At 45.8% G+C, this 23556-nt stretch overlaps 1 protein-coding gene across 2 annotated transcripts in view; it reads right to left on the reverse strand.

Annotated features, from left to right (window-relative positions):
* Plxnc1 (plexin C1) overlaps positions 1-23556 on the reverse strand; it is a 154150-nt gene that overhangs the window by 106356 nt on the left and 24238 nt on the right. For both annotated transcript variants that reach the window (NM_018797.3, XM_030245180.1), the window contains exons 3-4: positions 13315-13449; positions 9244-9344 (exon numbers count right to left, since the gene is read on the reverse strand). In NM_018797.3, coding sequence (NP_061267.1) covers positions 9244-9344; positions 13315-13449 — 236 coding nt within the window. The remainder of the gene's footprint in view (positions 1-9243; positions 9345-13314; positions 13450-23556) is intronic.

Below are 23556 nucleotides of genomic sequence, written 5' to 3' on the forward strand. Positions count from 1 at the left end.
GGTAACTCCGAGAAACTAAAATCCCTTGCTCAAAAGACTTGCATGAGACTCTGGGTAACTTAATGAGAGCACCAAAAATCCTAGAGCTGAGAACATAGGACACATAGTAGGTGTTCAGTATCTGTTGGATGAATGTGCAGAGTAGTTTATGCAACTGGAGAGGGCCCTGAGTTCTGTTCTCTTTCTCAGTCCACAGGTTATTATGTAATGTCCATGCGGGCCCTTGCTCCTCCAGCTTTGTCCTCTCTGAGGGACACCATCTCCTTCCTGTCTCTTTGCCTCTTCCCTACAATGGTAGACAATGGAGTGGCTTGGGAACTGGACATAAACCCAGGTAGGTATAATCTGAGGCTGGTGAAAAATGGCTTCTAAAGATGTCCACAACCTAGTACTCATGACTATGATGTCACCTTCATGGTGGACACTCTGCAAAATTGGGCAAATTAAGGATCTTAAGGTAGGGGTTGACATTATTCTGCAGCCCGATGTGAGCACAAAGATCAGAGAGAGGAGTACAGAACCAGCAGAGTCTGGAGACGCTGCATCGTTAAGATTTGAAAGGGCAGGAAGGGGCAGCTGAGGAGGAATGTGAGGTGCCTCGAGAAGCTAGAAAGGGGAATGAATGGGGGTGTTTCTACAACATCAAGGAGAAGCACCATCCACCTCTATTATGGTCCACTGAAACCCCACTTCAGAGTCCTCACCTCCAGCACCTCAGGGGGGAAAAACAATTCATGTTCTCTGAAGCCACCAAGTATTCCTTAGAGCCCACACCTGTCTTCTACTCTAAAAAGCAGGCTGACAGTCATACTGATTCCTGACTGCTTAGGGTGTCAGGAAGAATGAGCAGGAGGCACAGGGTGGAGTTGCATGGAGTTCTGTGGCCAAGGAAGACTCTCTGAGAAAGCTCACTCGGCTGGCTTTGGCTAGCAGGATGCTGCGGGCTCAGCATCTGCAACAGAGATCATTCATTGGGGCTTGGGAAGAGCATGGCCACGGGTACTGTGCCCCATGGACTGTCATTGCACAGCGTGGTGGGCAGGGTTCCCATAGGGCTACCAATTAAACCAGAGTTCTTGAAGAAATGCCTCTTAGGGAGAGGAGAGTCCTCAAGAGAGGAGAGCAAGCTGGGCTCTAGAAAGTGCTCCCAGTCGGCTGTTGACAAAGTTTCCCTTCTCTGCTCCTGCCAGCCTGTCAGTGGTCAGACAGGAGCTGGACCATGGGGTGCTTGCCGCTAGGCTGAGCTGAGAAATGATGTTTCAGAATCCCACATGCAGAACAGCCCAAGAGTGGATGAAAATTTCAAAACAGCTTCTAGGGGTTGCCTGAATGTCTTCCAACTGTTGCCACGGTGGGGAAAATGTGCAGAAGAATATAGGAGGAGGTTAAATTTATACAAATAATCAAGAGGGATCCAGATACCCTGTAATTAGCATGTTGGGGGCTCTGTCTCTACCCTGTGCATGGAGACTATTAAGGAACTAGTGTGAATGGCTGTTCCTGCATAGCCCATTTTCTGAGAAGGACCCAGTCTAGGTTCCATTGTTATAACTGGGCCCAAGAAATAGCCACCGAGCAGATGACCCCGGAAGAGATACAAGATAAACTCACTCTACAAATTGCAGGAGGTAAGTATAGTTGCTGCCCACCTTGATACACTTCATCCTCTCGACTGCCGTCGCGATAATCTTTGCAAGTCACAAATCTTTCAAAGATACAGTCCTGTGCTTAAAGCTCTTTAATGAGCTCGCAGCACATACTAATTAAATCTAAACTCAGAGCTTCCACTTCCTCATCCTTCCCAGCACCTTTATCCCTTCCTTCCTTCCTAACCAGTATCCTAGAGACAAAAAAAAAAAAAAAAAAAAAAAAATCCAACCTGCCACTCCCTAAACAGACCTCTGGCTCAGCTCTTCTTCAGCTTGTAGAATCTCCCATACCCTCTGCCCTCAGAGAAAAATTGACACCATTCTTCCAGGCCCAGTTTCAGGCTACCCTCCCACTGAAGCTGAGGGTGACCCGGCCTCCTTACTGACATCCACTATAGCACTTCCTAGGAGCAAGCTCCTGCCTGCAGTTTCAGGGATATTATCTGATTTCAACCTCTCAGCAGCCCCAGACATGGGTACCACCATCAACCCTGCTTTGGCGTAGAAGAGAAACAGGCTACTCATACAAAGGCCAGATCCCGGCCCATAGGAATCATCCTTAGGAACTTTATTTCTTCCTACCCTGCTGTGCCCTTCAGTGTGCCAATACGGCAGTAGATGCTGTTTGCCCAGTGTGCCAATATGGCAGTCGATGCTGTTTGCCGCTCACCCCAAGTAGATAGCCCCTCCTACACCCTGCTCAGTGAAGGACACATCTGTCTGTCTGGTCCCCCAAGTCAGATGTCTGCATATGTATTGCTGGTAAGAGTTAGAACATACACCCCTCTGCCATCTCTCAGAAGTCCTCCTCACCTGACCCGGGTGCTCTCCTTAGAACCCAGTGCCTGGGCCACAGGGAGAATCTAGCTTCTTTGAGTGTCAGCTCTTTTCTTTGTGCAATGTTGGGTCAAGGAAGAAAGAATACATCTTCCATCGTGGCCATCTTCATCTTCTATTTTATGGCCCTATTTTTAGTGTGCCATGCTCAAGGGGGAATTCAATTAATCACCAAGTCCCGTCAGTGTTGGCTTCCAAATAGCTCTCCAATGTACCTGCTTCCAACTACTACTGCGCTAACCCAGCCCCAGTTTCTATAACCACCTGCTGACTGGTCTGCCAGCTCCCAGCGAGGACCCAAGTCCATCTTGCTCCAGATTGTATGCTCAGTTGCTCAGTCTCCACAAGATTCTTCTAACAAAATCTAAACGACTCATCTGCCCTGTTGACCATGTCCTCTTATCCCCACCCCCCAAACATGCCATACACGCATCCACACCCACATTCAGGAACTTAAGTGTATTCTTCGCCAACCTGTTACCTCAGCCAGTTTCCCTTCCTGATACCTGCCTATGTTTCAGATTTGCCTGAATCATCTCTTCCCCAGGAAGCTTTCCCCAACCTTTCACATGGGAGTTAGATGCCCTATCTGTGTCTCCATGGAACCCTACATCTTCTGTGTCTATCCTTATAGCCCCCTATCCTATTCATCTCCTTTATTCCAGAGAGACAAGATGCACATTCCCAAGTCTCCAAAACTTCCTGTACCAGAATGATTCATCTCTACTGCTATTTGCCGTGCCATGTTATGATACATCTGACTGGACGGAATAGAATGGTCTATTTCCTTACCCTACTAATGTCGAGCTTGGCTGTGGAGCTTGTGTTAGCAGTAGAATATCCATAACCATGATGGGCGCAGAGGCTTTGAGTGCATCATGTAACTTAGTTCAATATCTTCTACATCTGCTCTCTGACTTAAGAGTAGGTACACAATGACAGACACATGAAAGAGACCTGAGTTTCGCTGATAGCACGACACAAACCTCTTCCTCCTCCCACAGCTGACAAGCACATCCATGAGTGAAAATAATAAATGTAGAGAAATACCTGCTCGTTAGACTTCTAAGGATCAGGCAGTTGCTCATTAGGTAGAATCACTGAAAGAGAATCTGCCGGGCAGTGATGATGCACGCCTTTAATCCCAGCACTTGAGAGGCAGAGGCAGGCGGATTTCTGAGTTCGAGGCCAGTCTGGTCTACAAAGTGAGTTCCAGGACAGCCAGGGCTATACAGAGAACCCCTGTCTCGAAAAACCAAACCAAACCAAACCAAACCAAACCAAACCAAACCAAACCAAACCAACAAACAAAACAAACAAACAAAAGAAACTCAGAATCTACTGACGCTTACCCATCATTAGACTAGAGAAGCCATTCAGATGGGAACTGTGCCTCTGAATGGGATGTCAGGCTTATAACACGTGGGTACCTCATACATGTCAGTGGTCAGATGGACGGCTGAATGAATGATCACTGGCATAGACCTGTCTGCCCTCCTAGTTTGCTTGTTAACCCCTTACAGCCAAGAAGGACATCTGGGTTTTCTCAACAGCACATAGCCATCTCACTTCCCACATGGGGGCTCTTGGTAGGTATTCAACAAATGTTTGTTGAAATTAAGAGGAAATGGATTTTGTGGGCTGGCTTGGGAATCCACCCTCAATTGGTGACATTGTTTCTGTGGGAAAGGCACCCGTGTGAGCCAAGCAAACTTGCAAATGAACTCTTGGAACCTTGTCGGGCTCATCGGCTCGGGATTGCCAGTTCTCTGGAAATCCACAACTGAACACATGTGCTGGGCTTCGAAATACGGGAGAAGCTGAGAAACTGCTTCCAACTCCAATATATATTCAGCTTGAAAAAAAGAATTCCCTTTCCACCCACAGACAACTGCAGCACAGGTTGAACCTGAGGTTCGCACAGTAAAATACTAGACCTCAGTGCTTGCTTAGTTGGTTTTTTTTTTTATCTGCTTATTACACTGGGAGACTATTCTTAACACCAAATAAAAAAGAAATTAATTATCATTTTCTTGGCCCCCCACCATACCCAAATCCACTTTCAAGACACGTATACAAGAAGGTTCAACCTTCTCAAGACAGAGAAGAAATTATTTTTCTAAATAAATCTGTGACATTTAAAATAAACACAGTGGGATGCTTCGCCACCACACCAAAAACATCCCCTTTAGAATTCCTAATTTTGAATGGTACCGAGAGCTTAACATGAGTCACAGATCTGAAGCTTAGTTTCATTTTATCTTAGGCCAGAACGGAGCCAACTGGGAGCCAAGTGAGGGGACGTGGCTACCAAGGACCGTCAACCATGACCCCGCTATGTTTGCTGAGTGGGTAGGGGTTGCTTCTCTGATGTTGGGTAGTTAAGTGGACATAGATATACGTTCTAGGATAGCAGATAAAGAGCTCCTGAAGGGAAGAGTGTGCTAAAATGGAGAACTTTTAAATTCAAGGTAAAGGCCCTGGGCAGGAATATTCTTGAATCAGAAAGACAATCAGTGAGACCAAGGAGAGAGAGTCATGAGAGAGGTCGGAGCTGCAAATCACAGAATGCCTTGTCTGCAAGCAGGAGATCAGGCTGAGTTTGAGAGAGGAGAAATTGGGAGCAATGAATCTAGGGAGGACACCGTCTAGTGGGGATTTTTTTTTTCTTTTTTTAAAGGATCATTCCTACTGGAAAGTGTACAGCAAGGGTGGGGGAGCGAGATAATGAACAGGGGAAATTGAAGAGAGACCTTACAGCGAGCTGTTAAGAATGGCTTGCTGTCCTCACCCAATTCTCTAACAACTCCCTTCTGGCTCACTGTTCCCCCAGGGGACACAGCTTCCCCATGTCCCTCTAAAGCGACAGTTCTCAACCTGTGGTTCATAACCTCTCTAGGGTTGAAAAATCCACTCACAGGGGTTACCTAAGACCACCAGGAAATCACAGAGATTTATGTCATGACTCATAACAATAGCAAATCGCACAGCAAAGTTACAGTTAAGAAACAGCAACGAAAGCTGGGCGTGGTGGCGCACACCTTAAATCCCAGCATTTGAGAGGTAGAGGCAGGCAGATTTCTGAGATTGAGGCCAGCCTGGTCTATAAAGTGAGTTCCAGGACAGCCAGGGCTATACAGAGAAACCCTGTCTTGAAAAAAAAAAAAAACAATAAAAAGAAATAGCAACAAAAATAATTTTATGGTTGGGGGTTACCACAACAAGGAACTGCATTAAAGAGTGTCAGTGTTAGGAAGGTTGAGGACCACTGTTCTAGAGGGCTGGCTGCTTCCTTTAACTTACTAGAGGTGGCCCAGCTGGGCCTGACAGCCCTCCTCCACATAATTCCTCTCTTTCTGACCATCTCTCAGAGTTCAAGTTCATGTTTGCAATAGATACCATCCTGACTCCTTACACAAAACCTACAGGACCAACACTCACCCACCTTACTAGTTAGTTTTAGGTCTTGACTAATTTGTCCTTTACTCTTCACCAGTGGGCCCATCCTTGTTCCTGGTGGCTTCGACTGACACACAGAGGTCCCTGTTTCTCACACAGTAGTCTTGTTCTCCACCCTCGCTGCCATGACGTAACAGTCCTGTAGACCTTACCATTCCCGGTACCTCCACACCTGTATCGCCTCAGCGTTGACCCCCACACAGTCCAGGTGGTGTTTTCCCCCCTCTCATGTCTCCCATCCACAGTGTGTCCCTACTTCCCTCCACCGCACACAGGTGACATCAATGTCATCCCATAGCCCCACCCTGATGTACTTATCCCCAAACTCTAGCTAAACTGAAGTCTATCCTCCGTACTTTCCCATGATGGGACTGGAGCTAGACTACATGAGCAAAGCAAACCCATGCTTTCTGTTTCAAAGGCAAGATCATCGGCCTCAGGTGCGCCCCAATATTGCCAGGCAACCATACTCTATTTTCTCTCTGTGTGTGTCCTTTACCTGAGCTCCTGTGTGCTTCCTGCTTCCCTTCCTCAGATTTCACGGCTCCCTCTCCCCGGGCTCACACAGACACCTGGCTCCTGCTGGTCTAAGGTCACAAAGAAGGTTCCGAGCAATATGGACATACCCTGAGGTCTGATCTATCTCTACGAGCTCTGGGGTCCACACTACTGTTTCCCTCCCATCCTGGACTGAGGCTACCCTCCCCACTGATGTGATTAGGTCATATTTTCTGTCATCTGCTGAAAGACAACACACCACAATATTCACCCTCCTTCCCCCCACCCCTCTCCTTCCTACCGGAATTTTCCCCAACAACACACACAAAAAAAGCTGGTAGGTGGAGTGTGATTGGGCACATGCGCGCGCGCGCCTGTTTGCGCTTGCTTACGGGAGGGTGTGGCCTCTCATTGAACTTAAGAGCTCATCAATTTGACTGGACTATCTGACCAGTGGACTTCCGGGGATCCTCCTGTCTCCGCTTCGCCAGCACTAGGATTACTGACATACACTAGCATGGCTGACATTTTCAGGTGCTGCAGATACAAACTCAGAGCCTCATGCGTTCAGAGCAGGCACTTTACAGACGGGCTGAGCCATCACCTCTTCAGCTCCAGACACCATTATTCTATGTATGTTAAAACAAAAACAAAACAAAACAAAACAAAACAAAACAAAACAAAACAAAACACCTTCTAAAGTTAGACTGGTGAGATAGCGTGGCAGGTGCTTTTACCTGTCAAGCTTGACAACCTGAGTTTGGTCCCTGGGGTCCATCTGGTAGAAGAGAGCAACTCCCATGAGCGGTCCTCTGACCTCCACACACACTATGGAACGTGCACTATCCCACTCCCAATTAAAATGTAATGAAAAACAAATAAACTTTAGAATCCTAAACTGTCTGGAGTCTACGTTTTGCCTCAGAATCGGCGACATATCTCCTCTACCGTTCCCCATAACACCCCCAAGGAGCTCCTCCACTCACTGCTCATTGTCCTTTTGTAGCTCCAGCACCCTTCCAAAAACGGGCCTCTGTCACAGTCATCGATCGCCCTGTCCTAGTCCAACGGATCCGTTTTCCTTTGACCTCCTTGGCAGGAGCTGGCACAGTACGTTGCTCTCTTCCCCCTTTCCCTTGCCTGGCAACACACTCCTTCCTTAAACGCTGTCTCTCCCCTTTCTGATCCTTCCTCATGTTTTCCCCACCCCTTCTGTTTCTAAACATCATAGTACTTGAGTGCTCTAGTACTTGAGTGCTCCCGTACTTCAGCACTCAGCTCTTGAACATCTCTTTCCAGCTAGCACCACCCCTGCCCCCTGCTCGGATACTATTAAGGCTTCTGAAAGGACCATCAAAATACAACCAACTCCAAAATTCTATTACCAACTTGGGCATCTCCCACCAACTCCTGACTGAAGCTTGTTAAACAAGTAGTCACGGCTATTTAAACACCACCACTGTCACCACCATCCATGAATGAACTCCTGTCCAGAGCTCTCCAAAGACACACAGAGATGCAACATAAATGGAATGGATCTTTAAAAAAAAAGAAAAGAAGAAAAAAAAAAGAACTACAGCAACCATATAATACTGGCTGTGATCAGTTAATTTCTTCAAGTCTACTCTTGGGCATGTGACAAGAAGAAAAGGCTCCTACCCCAATTACAATTATTCATGAGAATTTTCTTGGCCCTGTTTCTTTTGTCTGCCAGAGATTCTGAGGGAAGGAGCCCCCGCAAGGGGGTGCAGAGAGGAGGGCAGCCACAGTCCTAGCTCTTGCAGCAGCTAAGATTGTGACTTCCTCCATGAAGAACTCTTAATCCATTCCATCTCCATATTTTTAGTTTGTTTCCCGAGCCTCTCCCTTACATCATAATCACCCTCTCCATTCACGCTCCCTACCCCCCCCCCCGCACCCCCCCCCAGGAGCTCTCTAATTTACTTCTCTATCGCCCTTCATTCCCCCTACCGTCCCTTCGCTCTGCCCTCCGCCTTTCCCTACCTGCTCTGCTCTTTTTATTTTTATTTTTAATCTGTGTTCACCTTTAAAAAACAGAAAGCACCAATCTGACAGCCACTGCTATGTGGCTTGTTTTTTTCCCCCCTCTCATTCCTGCCTGAGCTGCAGTGAAGGCTCTTTCCTCCTTGCTTCTATAGCGAGAGCTGGAGTACTGGGTTACCATAGCAACAGTGAATCCAACCAGGCTGGTCCCAGCGACGATGCTAAGAACTGCCATGGAGAGGAAGCCGCTACAAGTCGCCCTTGAGCCTAGATGGGTCGCATACATCGTAATTCAAGACCAAGCTGGGCAGATTCTGCCTGGAGACTGAGATTGTACATCAGGCCCAGGGCTATATGGTGTGCAAGAAGACAATGCCATTAATAATAAGGCTTCCGCCGAGCGAGCAGAATACACGGCATGATGAGGATTCATTTGAAAAATTTCAAACGTTGCTATTCTTTTTATCGTCTCCAAGGGCGAACCTTTTGCCTCTCTCTGAAGTCTTGGCTAACTTGGTAGGAAATAAAAAGCAAACCCACCTGCACTAGCCTCTCCCGTCTCAAGTCACGGCCCAGACCGGGTGGCCCTGTGTAGCCTGGGTCAAATGACTTGATACTGACATGGCAAGAACCATCTTTAAGAATGAATTATGGTTACATCGTACATTGCAGTCCTGGAGAGCTCTGCTTCGTCACAGCGTGGAATGGATCATTAAAGTAGGGCAACAAGTGTTGGGCCGCATGACACTTTCTGAAAAAAAAAATGTGAGCTGGTGAGAAAAGATTCAGGAAATACCTTTGTAACGGGAGGCACCAGCCACAGTGGGGGTCTGCCGCTGCTAAGCACTCTGAACAGGATTTCCGTTTACTGCAGTTTGCAACAGGAATTCTTCTCACCTGAAAAAGGAGGAGGGCATCCATTAGATGGAATCACAAGCAACACTGGGGGCTGGGGGGAGGGTCATACAGCACAAAGAGTATATTTGTCAACTTGAGCCCTGAATGTCTCCACAGTAGCATCCAATGGCAGATCTCGAGTTCTAGGTTATGGTGTAGCGTGGGAAACTTCTCAAAGTACCGAAGGCTATCCCTGTTCACCCCAGTGATGCCTGAACTCGCAAATTCAACCAAGAGCAGATCGAACACATTTGAAAACAACACTGTGCCTATACGTGCACAGTGCATTTCAATCCTCTCATTCCCTAAGTGATACAGTAGGGTGATTTATATCTATTAACATTGTATTGCATTATAGGCAAGCATTCTATCAGGCATCATAACTAATCTAAAGATAATTTAATGTATATGGGAGGATATGTACAGGTTATATGCAAACTTTTGAGGGCGTTGTGAATCCAACCCCCAGAAAAATACCAAGAGAGAACTGTATTCCCAGACTCCCCTGCGGCCCAGACCCTTCCCGGGTCTGGGGGCAGAGCCTAGGAGTCTATATTATTAGAGCCTTCTCAAGTGAGTCCTCCCAAATTCAGGTTCTGATCTGTGGATAATTACTTCCATAGGGATCACGGAGCCAGGTCTCCTCGTTTTCATACAGGGACAGTCAGTATAATCAGTGGCGCTATGGAAATGAGTATCCGGGTATACGTGATGACTCTGCCCCAGAATGATCAGCATGAGTCCGGCAAGAGATGCGGAAATGAAGTGGTATTAGGGTATCGCCATCACTTCAGCTCCTGGCTTGATGACTCACACCCATTCCATTGGGGTTGCAAATGAAAGAAACCAGAGGAGACAGGGCTGACAGGGTAGTTTAGTAGCCAAGCCCTTGTGTAGCTCGAGGTGCTGGGTTCTATTCCCAGCACTACAAAGGGGGCGGGGGGGTTAAGATAATTTCTTTCCCACTTTCCATTAGTTAGTCAATGGTGCTGGGCTGATCTTGGAAGTGAGCCGAGGCAGAGGTAAGTTTGGAGTACCCGAGTGGTGCCTAGCACATTTCCTGAAGGCAAAAATCACATAGCAGGTAGTAAGAAAACTTGTACAACTCATTATCCTGGGATGCTGTGCATGCTGGGAAGTATAAGTAGAGAAGTGGAGAATTCTAGAAGGAGTTTGTGGTGAAAACAAGGCATATCTGAGGAGGATCCTTCAATGCTAGGTTGACTTCATGCAGGATCACTGCGCCCTCTCGGTTTAGGTCCTCTGCGCTGCTGACAGGCGCAGCCGGAATTAACGAGAATGTGGATATTTATTTCCTTATAACTCACAAAACATCTTTCTAATTCTGAGGGATTTTATTAAGTGTCATGTAATCTCTCTAACCTTGTTTCCTTGCCTGTAAAGATGGCACTAGGACAATCGACTTCACAGGGTTATTACAAGCATAGTCTCAGAAGCATACTAAATAATTTGTGTCATAAGCACTCGCTATTGCTGTTATGGGAGAAAATGGTGCTGTGGTCCAGCAAACGTGAACAGTAAGTTTCCTTAGCACAGACTTGCGAGCCTTTGAATCTGTCCAGCACCGTAATACTGTAGAGACATTAATAACAATGGACCAAAGGAGGTTCTCTTGCTAAGAACCTTCAGGAGAATACAAGTCTCTAGAACATTCTTCAAATTATACTGTCTATAAATTTAACATATTTAAGCACCCACATAACTCTACGTAAAAGATAAGATACTATAATTATTACATTAGACCTGCTCTCTAATGAATATACTGTGAACCTATTTCTCATCAGTACATATATCTGCATATGATTATGTTTAGTGGGCACGTATTAATACCACTTTATAGATTTTTTCTATGGCTTTTTAAAATTAATAATAACTTCCTAGAGTCTAGGAAGGGCTCTCCTTGCATTTGGACTCTTGGGTGATCACACTTGCACAATCACAGCCAAGTAGCAGAATTTTGCTTCAGTCTTTTTCTGGAGACAGGGTCTCCCTATCTAGCCCAAGCTTTTTTTTTTTTTTGTCTTCCTCCTGCCTCTGCCTGCTAGGTTCTAGGATTACCACAGTTGACTAAGCAATAGAACCTTTTGCAATTATACTAAAGAGAAGAATATAGAGACGACACGTTTTGACACCCTCCCCACCCCCTTGAAAACTGTCTCTAAGGTCTTCAGGCTGTAAGTCATTAGGGACTGGAAGTCTTTACTTTCTAGGAAGTGAAGATCTATGAACTATTGGTGCTTTCACAGTGGTCTACAGCCCACAGCACTGTGTCTTTATAAGCACACAGCACCGGGTCTTCAGCCCACAGCACAAGGTCTACAACCCACAGCACCAGGTCTTCAGCACACAGCACTGGGTCTTCAGCACACAGTACAAGGTCTACAGCCTACTACAGCGCCCACAGCACTGGGTTTCTGAGTCCTACAAGTATCTTTGTGCATAGGGATGGGAATTTATGAGCGCTTTGCAGTATCTCCAAAAGCAAAATGGAAAAAAATATGCACAGACTAAGCCAGACTTCCAGGAGCTTTGCTTTGGTGGGGGGAGGGGGTTGGAATTTTATCAGCGTTGCGTGGTAGCACAGTCAGTACTCTGGCTGGCAGTTTTGAGATGTCCTTGATAAATAAAGCCTGGGAATGGGAATGGTTACTTCATAAACACAGTTTGTTGAATAGACAAAAGTCTTTCAAATCTGGGATCCCAGGGAAGAGACATAACAGTGTTTGACTGAGTAGACCGGCGCAGAAGGCCGTGGTGTAAGCCGAAAAAGGCTAAGGGAGAGTCAGATGTGAGACCATCTTAATGGGATCACTGGATATATCCAACTTTCCAAACTGAAAAGAGCAATGTGGCCTTTCTAAGAATACTTGATACTGTCACCCCTAGCCTGTGACTCAAAAAGGCAAGCACACGTAGGACAGTCATTGCTCTCCTCCTGAGAGTGGCTAAAAAAGAAGAAGTGACAAATGGGGGGAGGGTAAGGGCCCCTGTGACATCCATTGTGTAATTATTTAAGTCCCGAATGCCTTCTTCTTACTTAGTGTGTTCAGAGGGTCATGGATCAAAACTACCAGGCCAGGATAAAGCATGGGTTCTAGAATCAGGACCGAGTTTGAGTTCTAGCCCTGTTAAAGACAATACATAGAGATATGTTATATCTGTATCTACATGTAGATATACACGTCAGATATATACACACATATCTCCTGGAACTGCTTGCCTTTCCCAGTCTTAGACTGCTCATATATATAAGTGGAGTAATAATTTCATTAACATATTTCATTAGTATTCTTTATTACATGCATGTGTCCACACACACACACACACACAACCCAGTACACATACAGACCCTACAAAACACAATGACTTCCATATTGTAAGAATTCAGTAAAAAAAAAAAAAAATAGTTTCCTTTTAGAGATAAAATGTTGAAAAGATATTGTTTTCACTTCAGTAAGCAGAGACAAGAAAAAGACAAACATCCCGATAAATTAAAGAGTTTGCGGGGTGGGGATGAGTGATATACATTTCCTGGTTCATGAATGTGTATGAGATGGTGGCCTGGTATTAACCCCAAGTTCCAAAGCCAGTCCCATTGGGCACACTCATAAATGCAGCTAAGCACTCAGTGCCCACACAATAAACGTGTAAATTCAGTTACTCTGCTGATTATGCGCCCATTTGCAAGTACACCCCCCTCTGAAAAATCTGGCCCTGGAAATATAGCCAATAATAAAATTGTCTAAATGGGTAATACTTCTTGCTTAGTTACTGATGACAGTCACTACGGGTTTTAATTCTACTCTCTTGGCCCACCATAGGTCTTCTCAAAGCCCGCAGCGCTGTTTAAACCTGGCGGCTCAAAGTAAAAGCTTTGCCACTGTATAATGACATCAGTGAGATAATTCCTATTCATAAGTCAGGAGCAGTAAGCAGCAGCTTCACCTACCTCCTTCCCAGCTGTTAGGTAGATGTAGATGTTCTTCATGGGATGAGGAACGAGCTTGTAGAACACAGGCGTTTCTTCTTTAATTTCATAAATAACCTCTGGACAGTTTGAAGTCAAATTCTCACCAAGAACAACCTTCATTTAAAAAAACAAAAAGAAATATAATTTCTATTAAGTATTCTGAAGATCAGAATAGTAAGACCTATAGATTAATCCTAAGGCCATATCCTTTCCTAGTCACGTGATACCTGGAAGCAACCCCACCCCCACCCCAACTCTGAAAAACTCTCCATTGGAAATTCAGCCAATAATAAAATTCTATAAATAGGTAACATTTCTTGCTTCATATGTGTGTCGCTGGTATACACACACACACACACACACACACACACACACACACACTGCATGGGGTGGGGGCAGACAGTAGACTGGGTGAGAGAATATATTTCTTAATCATAACTCCATCTTCCACAAGGCTGACAATGCCAAGTACAGTGTATCCTTTTGGCCAAGAGACAAAGTCATCAAAAAACTCACAGATAGCCACACTTCAATTTGGAGGCAGTATTCTTACAGGCAGAAGCTTGTTTCCACAAGTTCTTAGCTTGGCTCTATCAGAAACTGCAAGTTAACAGCTTTCTTAGGATCACTCCAAGAGTGACCTTGAAGCTAAAGGCAGTATCTGTTCAACATATATTTGCATGGCTTAGTCTGTGGTTTCACGTAGCCATGCATTCTAAAGCAACCCCGACAAGTTCACAGGGATAGAAGTGTGTGTGTGTGTTTACATAGAAAATAGATGCAGGTGTGAATCAGTATTCTGAGGTTTGGCAATTAGACACCCGAGTGTCATTCATCGTCGGTCAACAAACATTTACTGATCGCCTGTATACTGTTTGGTGCTCAGGAAAATGGCAGAGAACACAGTGTTGGGCTATGGGGTAGAGTGGGGGCAGGGAACAGATTGGGAAAGAAATCTCACCCTCGTGAACTTAACATGCATGGGGTTGGAGTGGGTCGACAGTGGCCTCATCTATAAATGTGGACTAACAATTATATGGTACACCTGACCGTTACAGAGATGCTAAGGTGGAAAGGGAGAATCCAGGCTCACGGTGGGTCTTTTATAGAGAGTGACGCCTACAACAGTCATTTAGGTTCCTGTACGGGTTTTTGTTTGCTTGCTTCAATTTATTTATGTGTATGGGTCTTTTTTGCATGGATGTCTGGGCATCATAGGCATACTTTGTGCTCCCTGAATCCAGAAGTGGGTATTGGATCCCTTGAGGCTACAGTTGCAGATGGTTGTGAGCCACCATATGGTTGCTGGGAGTTGAACCCACATCCTCTGGAAGAGTAGTCAGGGCTCTTAACCACTGAGTCATCTGGTCAGCCCAAACATGTTTGGGTTTTTATGTTTTGTTTTGTTTAAAGAGTCCCAGTTAGTCCAGAGTACCTGAAGTACGAGGAGGCCGATGAGGAAAGAGCAGAACAAGGCAGAAAAGAGTCAGTGAGCAGCGGAGTGAGTGATCATGGGGTGGGCACAGGTTCTACAGCCTGTGTGGATCCTGCTGTCTACTCTGGAGGGAGACAAGAAGCCATTGGGGCCTTGGACAGATGAGTGCCAAGACCAAGAGGCGGGGGTCCATGTGCGCAGGTCAGATGAGCAGCTACTGTCATCTTGGAGATTTGAGGTAGGGGCCTGGTTTAGACCTGGCAATACTGTATCACTTTGAACTTATTCTCAACCGTCCAGACTTCCCTTTCCTCATCTATAAACTGGGACTAATAATACCTTACTGTGTAGGTTCTGTTAACCTGAAGTTTTTTATTATTTTTCTGTGCTCTGGGGGACAGGGTGAGGGTATGGGTATGTGAGTAAGGAGGTCAAAGGACAACTTGCAAGTGATGGTTCTCCCCTTCCGCTCTGTGGGTCCCAGGAATTGAACTCGTGTTGTCAGGCTTGGCAGCAAGCCCCCTTAACTCCTGAGCCATCTCACTGGCCCAATACCCACATGTCTACTATGGTGGACATTAGTCATATAGTATATGTGTCTCAAAAAGAAAAAAAAAGACTCCCAAGATTCTTTTTGGACAAAGCAATGCTCACAAGTCCACTGAGCAGTTGTATCCCTACCCCAGCATACCCTCCTGGCACCTTGGCATTTGCTGTTTCATTACCAGCTCTTTATCAGTTCAGCACAGGAGGCAGCTCCCTGTACCCATCCCCTCCAGGCACTGCCTTTGCCCTGTAACTTCACACCATCATCTGCTTAATCAATCGCTAGTGGATTTGGGGCACCTAATCTTACAAGACTACTCAGCAAATTCTGCAGACACTCAGTAAAAGTCAATCTCACTGACCCCATATATTAAATATGACTTTTAAAAAATCCCCTTTAAAGCCAGGCAGTGGTGGCACACACCTTTAATCCCAGCACTTGCTAGGCAGAGGCAAGAAAGAAGATCTCTGTGAGTTTGAGGCCAGCCTAGTCTACACAGTGAGTTCCAGGACAACCAGGGCTACACAGAGAATCACTTCTTACCCCTCACCTACCCACCCCCTTCTCGAAAAACCAAAATCAAAGGGGGGAAAAACTTTTAAAATAGCAGCAGTTAGGTCTCAGGGTGGTAGGAAAGATCTGTGGCTCATTTGAAAATGACTCTAGAGCTGTGCTTTCCAAGATGGTAGCCACTAACCACACAAGGCTATTTAGATTCCATTGAAAGTCCAGTTTCTCACTCCTGCTAGCCATACCTGAAGCACTCACAGCTCACCCGCAGCCAGTGCTGCTGTACTGTCAAGTGCTGGCATAGAATACTTCTTCTATCAGCACAGAAATGTTCCACTGAGCAAGGTGGCCCTATAGAAAAGAGTTACGTGCCTGGACCCAAGGGGGCAAGCAGGCACCGAGCCAGTAAGTGGCAAACTTGCTAACTCATGACCAACTCATAAGTTACACTATGACTTAGCTCAGAATTAAACAGCTTCTGGGCTTCTGGAAAGGGAGGGGGGAAGTTAAACAACGGAAAAAAAAAAAACTGACAGGATTCTCAAGTAAGGCCCAAGAAAGGTTGCTGCTTCCGTCCTATTTCAGGAAGTCATCCTGTCAGGCTTCCTCCTCAGGGAAGCTCTCTGTACCACATTCGGAACTCTGACCTTCAACCTGAATGAACCCAGTCAAATCTCCAGTGCTAACTTCCAAGGAGCTTCGGAAGCAAAAGTCACAGAGCAAGCTTAAATGACACAGGAAACAAACAGGCAAATCCACATGAGAGCCACTGCAGGCCCTAGAACCTGGCTTTTCAGGAAGCCAGTGGGAGAGAGAAAATTAAGTGGGAGGGGTGCCTTAGGCCAGAGGCACCCAAGTGTGCCCCAGACATCGATTTGAACCAAATAATTTTAAGTGTATTTTTAATCAATTGTGAAATTTCAGCTATATTCAGTAGATAATCCTGAGGAATTACAGATAATTTTGTTAACTGTGATAATGACATTATAGTCACAGTTGGGAACACGATAATAATTTCTCAGAGAGGCATAATGAAATATCTTGGGGTAAATGTCATAGTGTCTGAAATTTGCTTTAAAATAAGAAGAGACATAAAATAATTTAGAAAAACACCATCCCTCATCCGTGGTTGGTGCGTCGGGAGCTGTCTCGCAGCTGTTACAGGGTCTTGCGCCATCGACGCTTGCAGCCACTGGGAAGACAGGAGGGCTATGCCAAGGATCTGTTTACTTGACATCTTGAAGAGGAGGCACCAGCATCCTTCAGCAATCCAAATGAGGCAGGGAAGCCTTTCTTTCTCAAAAACACTTGCTGTTTCTAGGTATGCCTTGCCAGGACCTACCAACAATTTCCTAAACGAGTTCCTGGGCACGGCGTGCTCACCGTAGATGATGGGTGTGAATGGGTATGTGACAGGGATGCTGGAACTAGGATCCATCTGGGAGACTATCTAGAATTTGTCATGAAAATTATAAAGCATGTATTCTTGGGCCCAGAAGCCTTTCTGTGTGTGTGTGTGTGTGTGTGTGTGTGTGTGTGTGTGTGTGTGCACGTGTGGGCACACACACAGACATATTCACATATATTCATTGTAACATCCTGTTATAAGTAAATGTCTAGAGCTAACTAAATATCAACAGTAGGGAACTATGTAAATAATAGGAGTCTGTAAACAATAGTGTAAAAACAAACAGGGTTACCTAAACAGTAGTGTAAAAAGTAGAGTACTCTTTAGCCATCAGAATAGTTAGAAGGCAAGTATTTTAACATGTTATAGTAAATATACGTTCATATAAACACAACACACACACACACACACACACACACACACACACACACACGTTTTCAAGACAGGGTTTCTTTGTAGCCCTGGCTGTCCTAGAACTCACTCTATAGACCAGGCTGGCCTCAAACTCAGAAATCCGCCTGCCTCTGCCTCCCAAGTGCTGGGACTATAGGTGTGCGCCACCACTGCCCAGCTATACACAAGTTCAGTAAAAATAGGAGAGGGGAAAAATACATCCCCTCTTGCTTGCTTGCCTGCCTGTATATGTGTGTGTGTATGTGTGTGTGTGTGTGTGTGTATGTGTGTGTGTATGTGTGTGTGTATGTGTGTGTGTATGTGTGTGTATGTGTGTGTGTGTATGTGTGTGTGTGTGTGTGTGTGTGTATGTGTGTGTGTGTGTGTGTGTGTGTGTGTGTGTGTGTGTGTGTGTATACTCTGACTAGAAAGCTACCAGTGACACTTCTTTCATTAGTTGAACCTGGAATGGGAAGTTGGGAATGGGTAGATTTCACTCTGTACTTCTCAGTAGTTTAGGGTTTTAAACAATGTCCGTGTATTATCTTAAAATATACAGACATAAGGTCAAGCACGGTGGCACACAACATTAATTCCCGAAACCAGGCATGCAGAGGCAGGTAGATCTGCTGGAGGTTTGAGTCTAGCCTAGTCTACAGGTCAACCAGGGCTACATAGTGAGATTCATACGTAGAACTTAAATTTAAGTTCTTTAATCTTTGAAGGTGGGCGGGTGAAACAGATGATGCAAACAATGACCTCTGCGTGCTGGAGAGGAAAACAATGGGAAGGTTGAACTTTTATTCCAAAGATCACAAACGCACTACAGTCAGCGTCAGGGACGTTGGCTTCTGCGGTCCCCAGTAGCATCTCTCAATGGCCAGCATAGGTTCTGCTCACTTCCCCCAGGCCCCCAGACCAGGGGCACAGGGGACCTCTTGGACTTTCAGTCACAGACCTCATGAGGATATCCATGCAGGAAAAAAAAAAAAGCCGCCGAGGCTAAAGCAAAGGAGACATTGCTCCTTGGGCCAGTTTGGCTGGGCAGCTATGGAAAAAGAATGGGATCAGAGGAGGAGTGCAGGAAAGAACCATGAGTCACAGCTACCCAAAATGGGTGGAATTTTGCATAAGCGAAACCTCGTCCAATTCACACGACACACTGCTCAGCCATGGTGCAGGTTTTTATTTGTTGCTCTCAGCATACGACCTTAATATAGATCTAATCTGAAGTCACTCTGTGCCTCCTCTGTGTATATTCCTACATATGCCTCATCATCCAGCCACACCTCCTCCGAGCAGCTCTCCCTGATTGCCTGCCTCTCTCCTGTGGCCATTGTCCTTCTTTCTCCATCCCTCTGGTGTTCTCAGTACTTTAATTACTCTCTAAATGGCTTTACCATTGGATGATTAATTTACTTGTTTTCTGCCTCTGATCTCTCTGCCCACCCACACCACACACACACACACACACACACACACACACACACACACACACTCACTTACACACACGCACGCACACACTCAGCAGGAAGGCAAGGCTTGTCTCTTTGGCTCACTTTTGTAAGTATTATGAGATAGCTGAGTCACTATGTGACCCTGGTTGGCCTGGAACTCACTACATACACGAAGCTGACCTTCAACTCACAGAGCTCCTCCTGCCTCTGCCTCCCAAGTGCTAGGATTAGCACACCCCGCTCTTTTGACTCACCTTTGTACCCAAATAACCAGAATAGTTACAGAAGAGGCTTCAGAAAACATATTTATTTATTAAGTCAAATGCTACTCTATTAAGCATTCAAGATTTTGTAAAGCTCTTCACATTCTTCCAACCAAGGCCTTTGTAGAAAAGAAATTTTCCCTGATGGAGAATTTCAGTTCATGTCAACATCTTGTTTCTGTTGTCATCTTCCTGAAACCTCGTGGTAGGCTATTAACTAGCCCTGAGATTTCTGCTGCATACGAAAACCTCCCAGCCGTGCAGCTAAAATTAAGCGAGTGGAGATTTCCACCGCAGAGTCACAGGACAGCTCCATGCTCCACAGTGAGGAAGATGAAGAAGAAAAGAAACCAAGTGAAACACTTAACTTCTTTGTTCCTTTCCGATGGCCTGAGATAGAGAAGCCGTGCTCACAAGGCTAAGGTGTTTTAAGACATTTCATTTCCCATTTCTCCTTCTCTGAAGCTGGTCAGCAGAAGGGTAAATGAGCCAATTGTCCTGTTTATTCTTTCGAACAAAATGGCTTTTGAGAAACACTGGGAAGGAGACTTAATCCTCACCCCTAAGCACACAAAACAGTTATCTAACAGCGTGTAGTGGTCCAGGCGTGGTGGCGCACGCCTTTAATCCCAGCATTCGGGAGGCAGAGGCAGGTAGATTTCTGAGTTTGAGGCCAGCCTGGTCTACAAAAGTGAGTTCCAGGACAGCCAGAGCTATATAGAGAAACCCTGACTCAAAAGAATCTTTAAAAAAAAAAAAGTGTAGTGGGCCTTTGGAGTTAGGAATACTAAAGAGAAAACAGGAAGAAGGAGGGGAAGCTCTGTCTACTCTTCATGATAGTCAGTTAGAGAAGCACGGGGCTCAATTCTGAGTTCTAGACCTGCATGTTACTTGGAGCTAACTGTGCCGAGTCAGGGAGTCCCCAGACTCACAAGCTGGGGTGTAATGGAGTGAGTCTGAAATAAGTTTCATATGACATTCTACACAGCCAACCACGGAGCCCTTTTCTAAGCCTGGCACTTCCTGTGGTTTCTATTTGGCCCATTAATTTGTTCAGCGCTCCCCACCAGCTCTGTGCCTGTCTTGGGTCCTTCCCCCCCCCCACTTTTACATTTTGTGGAAGTACAGTAAAATATTTTATTTGAAAACTCTCTCTTCCATTCACTTGACCACCTTAATAGCCAGCGGTCTAGAGAGATTCTTCAGGAACTTGTGGGTTTTTGAGTTCTGGAAGCAAGCTCTCGAACTGACTTGCTTTGCTTCATGGAGTCGAGTCCTAACAATACAGTCTGCCAGGGCTGATGGAGCCCTGCGAGCAATACCCTTCTGCTGCATGCATGCATGACATAGCTTCCTGGGCCAGCACACTCCCTCAGCAACAAGGAAATTGGGAAACCCTGGCTCTCCTATCAGGGGGCCATTCAAACACTGCTAGCTCAGAATTCAGAATGTTTACTGTTCTTCAAAAGGAGCCTACATGGGAAAACCTGAGCTCTAATGGCTGTACAGAGGTCCCCACGAGCCACTTGCAGTCCCAAGAAGAGGGGCTGAGCCCTCAGCTGCTCAAAACTGTCCCCAAGTAGGAACAAAGTAAAAACCACATAAACCAAGGCCCCTTCTCAGGAAACCTCAGACACTGGTGTCTCGAGACCTGCCCAGTTGCCCTCACACCAGGCAGAAAAGTCCACAGCTCATCCCAGGCACTCTGTCAAGCTCCAGAGATTACATTTAAACTGTAAATGCAGTTTTGCCAGAGGAGAAAAGCCCAGGCTCTGGGGACAGATTGTTTCAGTTCAAATCACCTTGAACCAGCTGCCTAATGCCCTAAAGCCCCGGGATTTCTCATTGATAAAGTGGGGATGGTCATAGTATTGACTCATACGGATTAAATGAATTAACCCATGCTGATGCTGGTTCAGACGGCAGGTGCATAGTAAGAGCTCAGAAATGCCGGCTTTTATTAGTCCTTACCTGCTCCCTCCTTATTTATCTTTTATGCTTATAAGGAAGGTTAACGGGCATGCATAAAGTTACAAATTTCACATTTCATGCATATTCCTTTATTACTTAATTTTTTACCACCTGGAAACGCTCAAAAATCTCCCAGTTTGCCCTTGAGATTAGGAGAGAATATTCTTACAGGCAACAGAGTCAGCTCAAAGGAGTCCAAAGCACACGACAGACTCCACCACAGTTGGAGAAGCGATATGGCATGTGTTCCTAGGATGGTATACCCCATGTGACACGTGCCATGTGGATTTTCAAACACTGAGTTCAGAGTCGGCACACTTTCAGCTGATTTCAGTAGAGATACTGACAACTTTAAAAAAAATGATCACATAGAACCATATTCAGAAAGGGGGCAAAATGGAAAGATGATGGGGGAGGTGGGGTGCGACTTGCTACAGGATCCCAAAACACCTGCGGAGAAGTTGGTAGGGCAGGACCTTTGAGCTCCACATTTCCTCCCCTTCCCTACCATTTTACAAAGGCAGAAGTGGGGTAATAAGGGTGCTAGCAACCACAAAATCTCTAGGTTTCTCATGGCTCATCATTGAAATCTTACCTTTGGAGACAGTACTGTCTTCTTTGGAACGGGTGTGTGTGTGTGTGTGTGTGTGTGTGTGTGTGTGTGTGTGTGTTTAAAGACTTTTTATAGAGTGATCCAGTATCTCGGCTCAAGTTCAAAATTGTGTTCCCATATAACACCATGATAGAGCTATTTAAAAATACTGTTTACAAAGGGTTTGCAGCAGCATTTGAATATAAGCCTCTTCCCTCATTAGCTGAAGGAAAGGAGGATTCAAAACTGGATACAGTCTGACCTCAACTATGTAAAAAAAGAATCTAAAATGCTGACAGTGGTTGCCTCTACATGACGCAATTAAAGATCATTTTTATTTTGCCTTCCTCTTATCCCCCGCTACCCTGCAACTCTCTACGTGAGCTTATAGTTCTTTCACAAGCAGGGAAAAAAATATTATTTAAATAGCCTGAGGTTTAAAATGGCACCAAAATTATATTAAAACTCCATGAGGTTTGCAGAGACGGAAGAAGTCAGGTTCTTACTGGTGGTGATAAAAACAGCAACCGGCTGCCGGTTGCCTGCCTCAGATCCAGCCAGGCATATACTACGGTGCCTGGCACATGTCAAAATGCCTTCGCCTCTTGATCACTGCGAAACTGATGAGTCAGGCTGTGGGTGATGCGAGCCCTTTTTTTCCTCCTCCTCCCGCTGTCGGCAGCAGGTCGGGGTTCGCTTCTCTGGTGTCCATTAATACCTCCAGGAAGAGGCTTAGAAGCCAAGCTTGTGTCTCTCAGTGTTCATCTTCCCTAACGGTTCTGGGGAGAAGTGTGGCAAGAGGAATGGGAGGTTCTTTGGAATAAAAAGATCTGGGGATCATCTGGGCATGATTCTATTTGGGGGTGTTGGGGGGAGTGTTGGGGCCATCTCCAAGTCATTTCAAAAGCTATATCCAAGAATTTGCACATGGACACAAGAGACAGTATGAAGGGAATTACCTACTGTCCCTAGAGAGTAGGGTGGGAGGGAGACAGCCTCACCCCTCAGAGCCTCCTGCTGTGGGAGGGAACTATTAGAGACCAAGTATGGGGAGTGGTTAATCCTGGGTCAGGTCAGGGGTTCCCTCAATCAGAGGGTCGGCTGGCTGGCTGGCTGGCTGGCTCCCTCCCAACACACCATCCCCTGGCTAAGAGCCCCCAAAGGAGGAGCCTGGAAGCTGAGGCACGGACTGCAATGTCCCCACAGCAGAGAGTTATGAATCCAGCCTCTGACATTGTTCCAAGTTCAAATCCCTGCACTGCCCATTTGTAACTTTGTCCAATCACTCAACAATGCTAGGCCTCCATGTTTCCATCTGTAAAATGGGGCTGGTGAGAGAGCTGGATTATTTAACATGCAGGAAACACTGTAGAAATGTAAACTCATGAAACTGAAACCAAACATCTGTCTACCCTTGTTAATTGAACCCTGAAAATGAGACCAGATGGGGGTCTCAAAGTGGTACCCCATACAGACCATGAGGACGGCAAGACTTAATCGCAACCACCTTTCTATTAACAGCGTGAAGCTGCAGCTTGGGCCCACCCCCCGGCTTCTAGCAAGACTGAAACTCGGACAGCTGCACACACGAATGGCTGATCTGAATCCACAGGACAAGGGAAGCCAAGCCATCCCATGGGGGACT

This window comes from Mus musculus, chromosome 10 (genome assembly GCF_000001635.26).
Source record: "Mus musculus strain C57BL/6J chromosome 10, GRCm38.p6 C57BL/6J".
Taxonomy (NCBI): domain Eukaryota; kingdom Metazoa; phylum Chordata; class Mammalia; order Rodentia; family Muridae; genus Mus; species Mus musculus.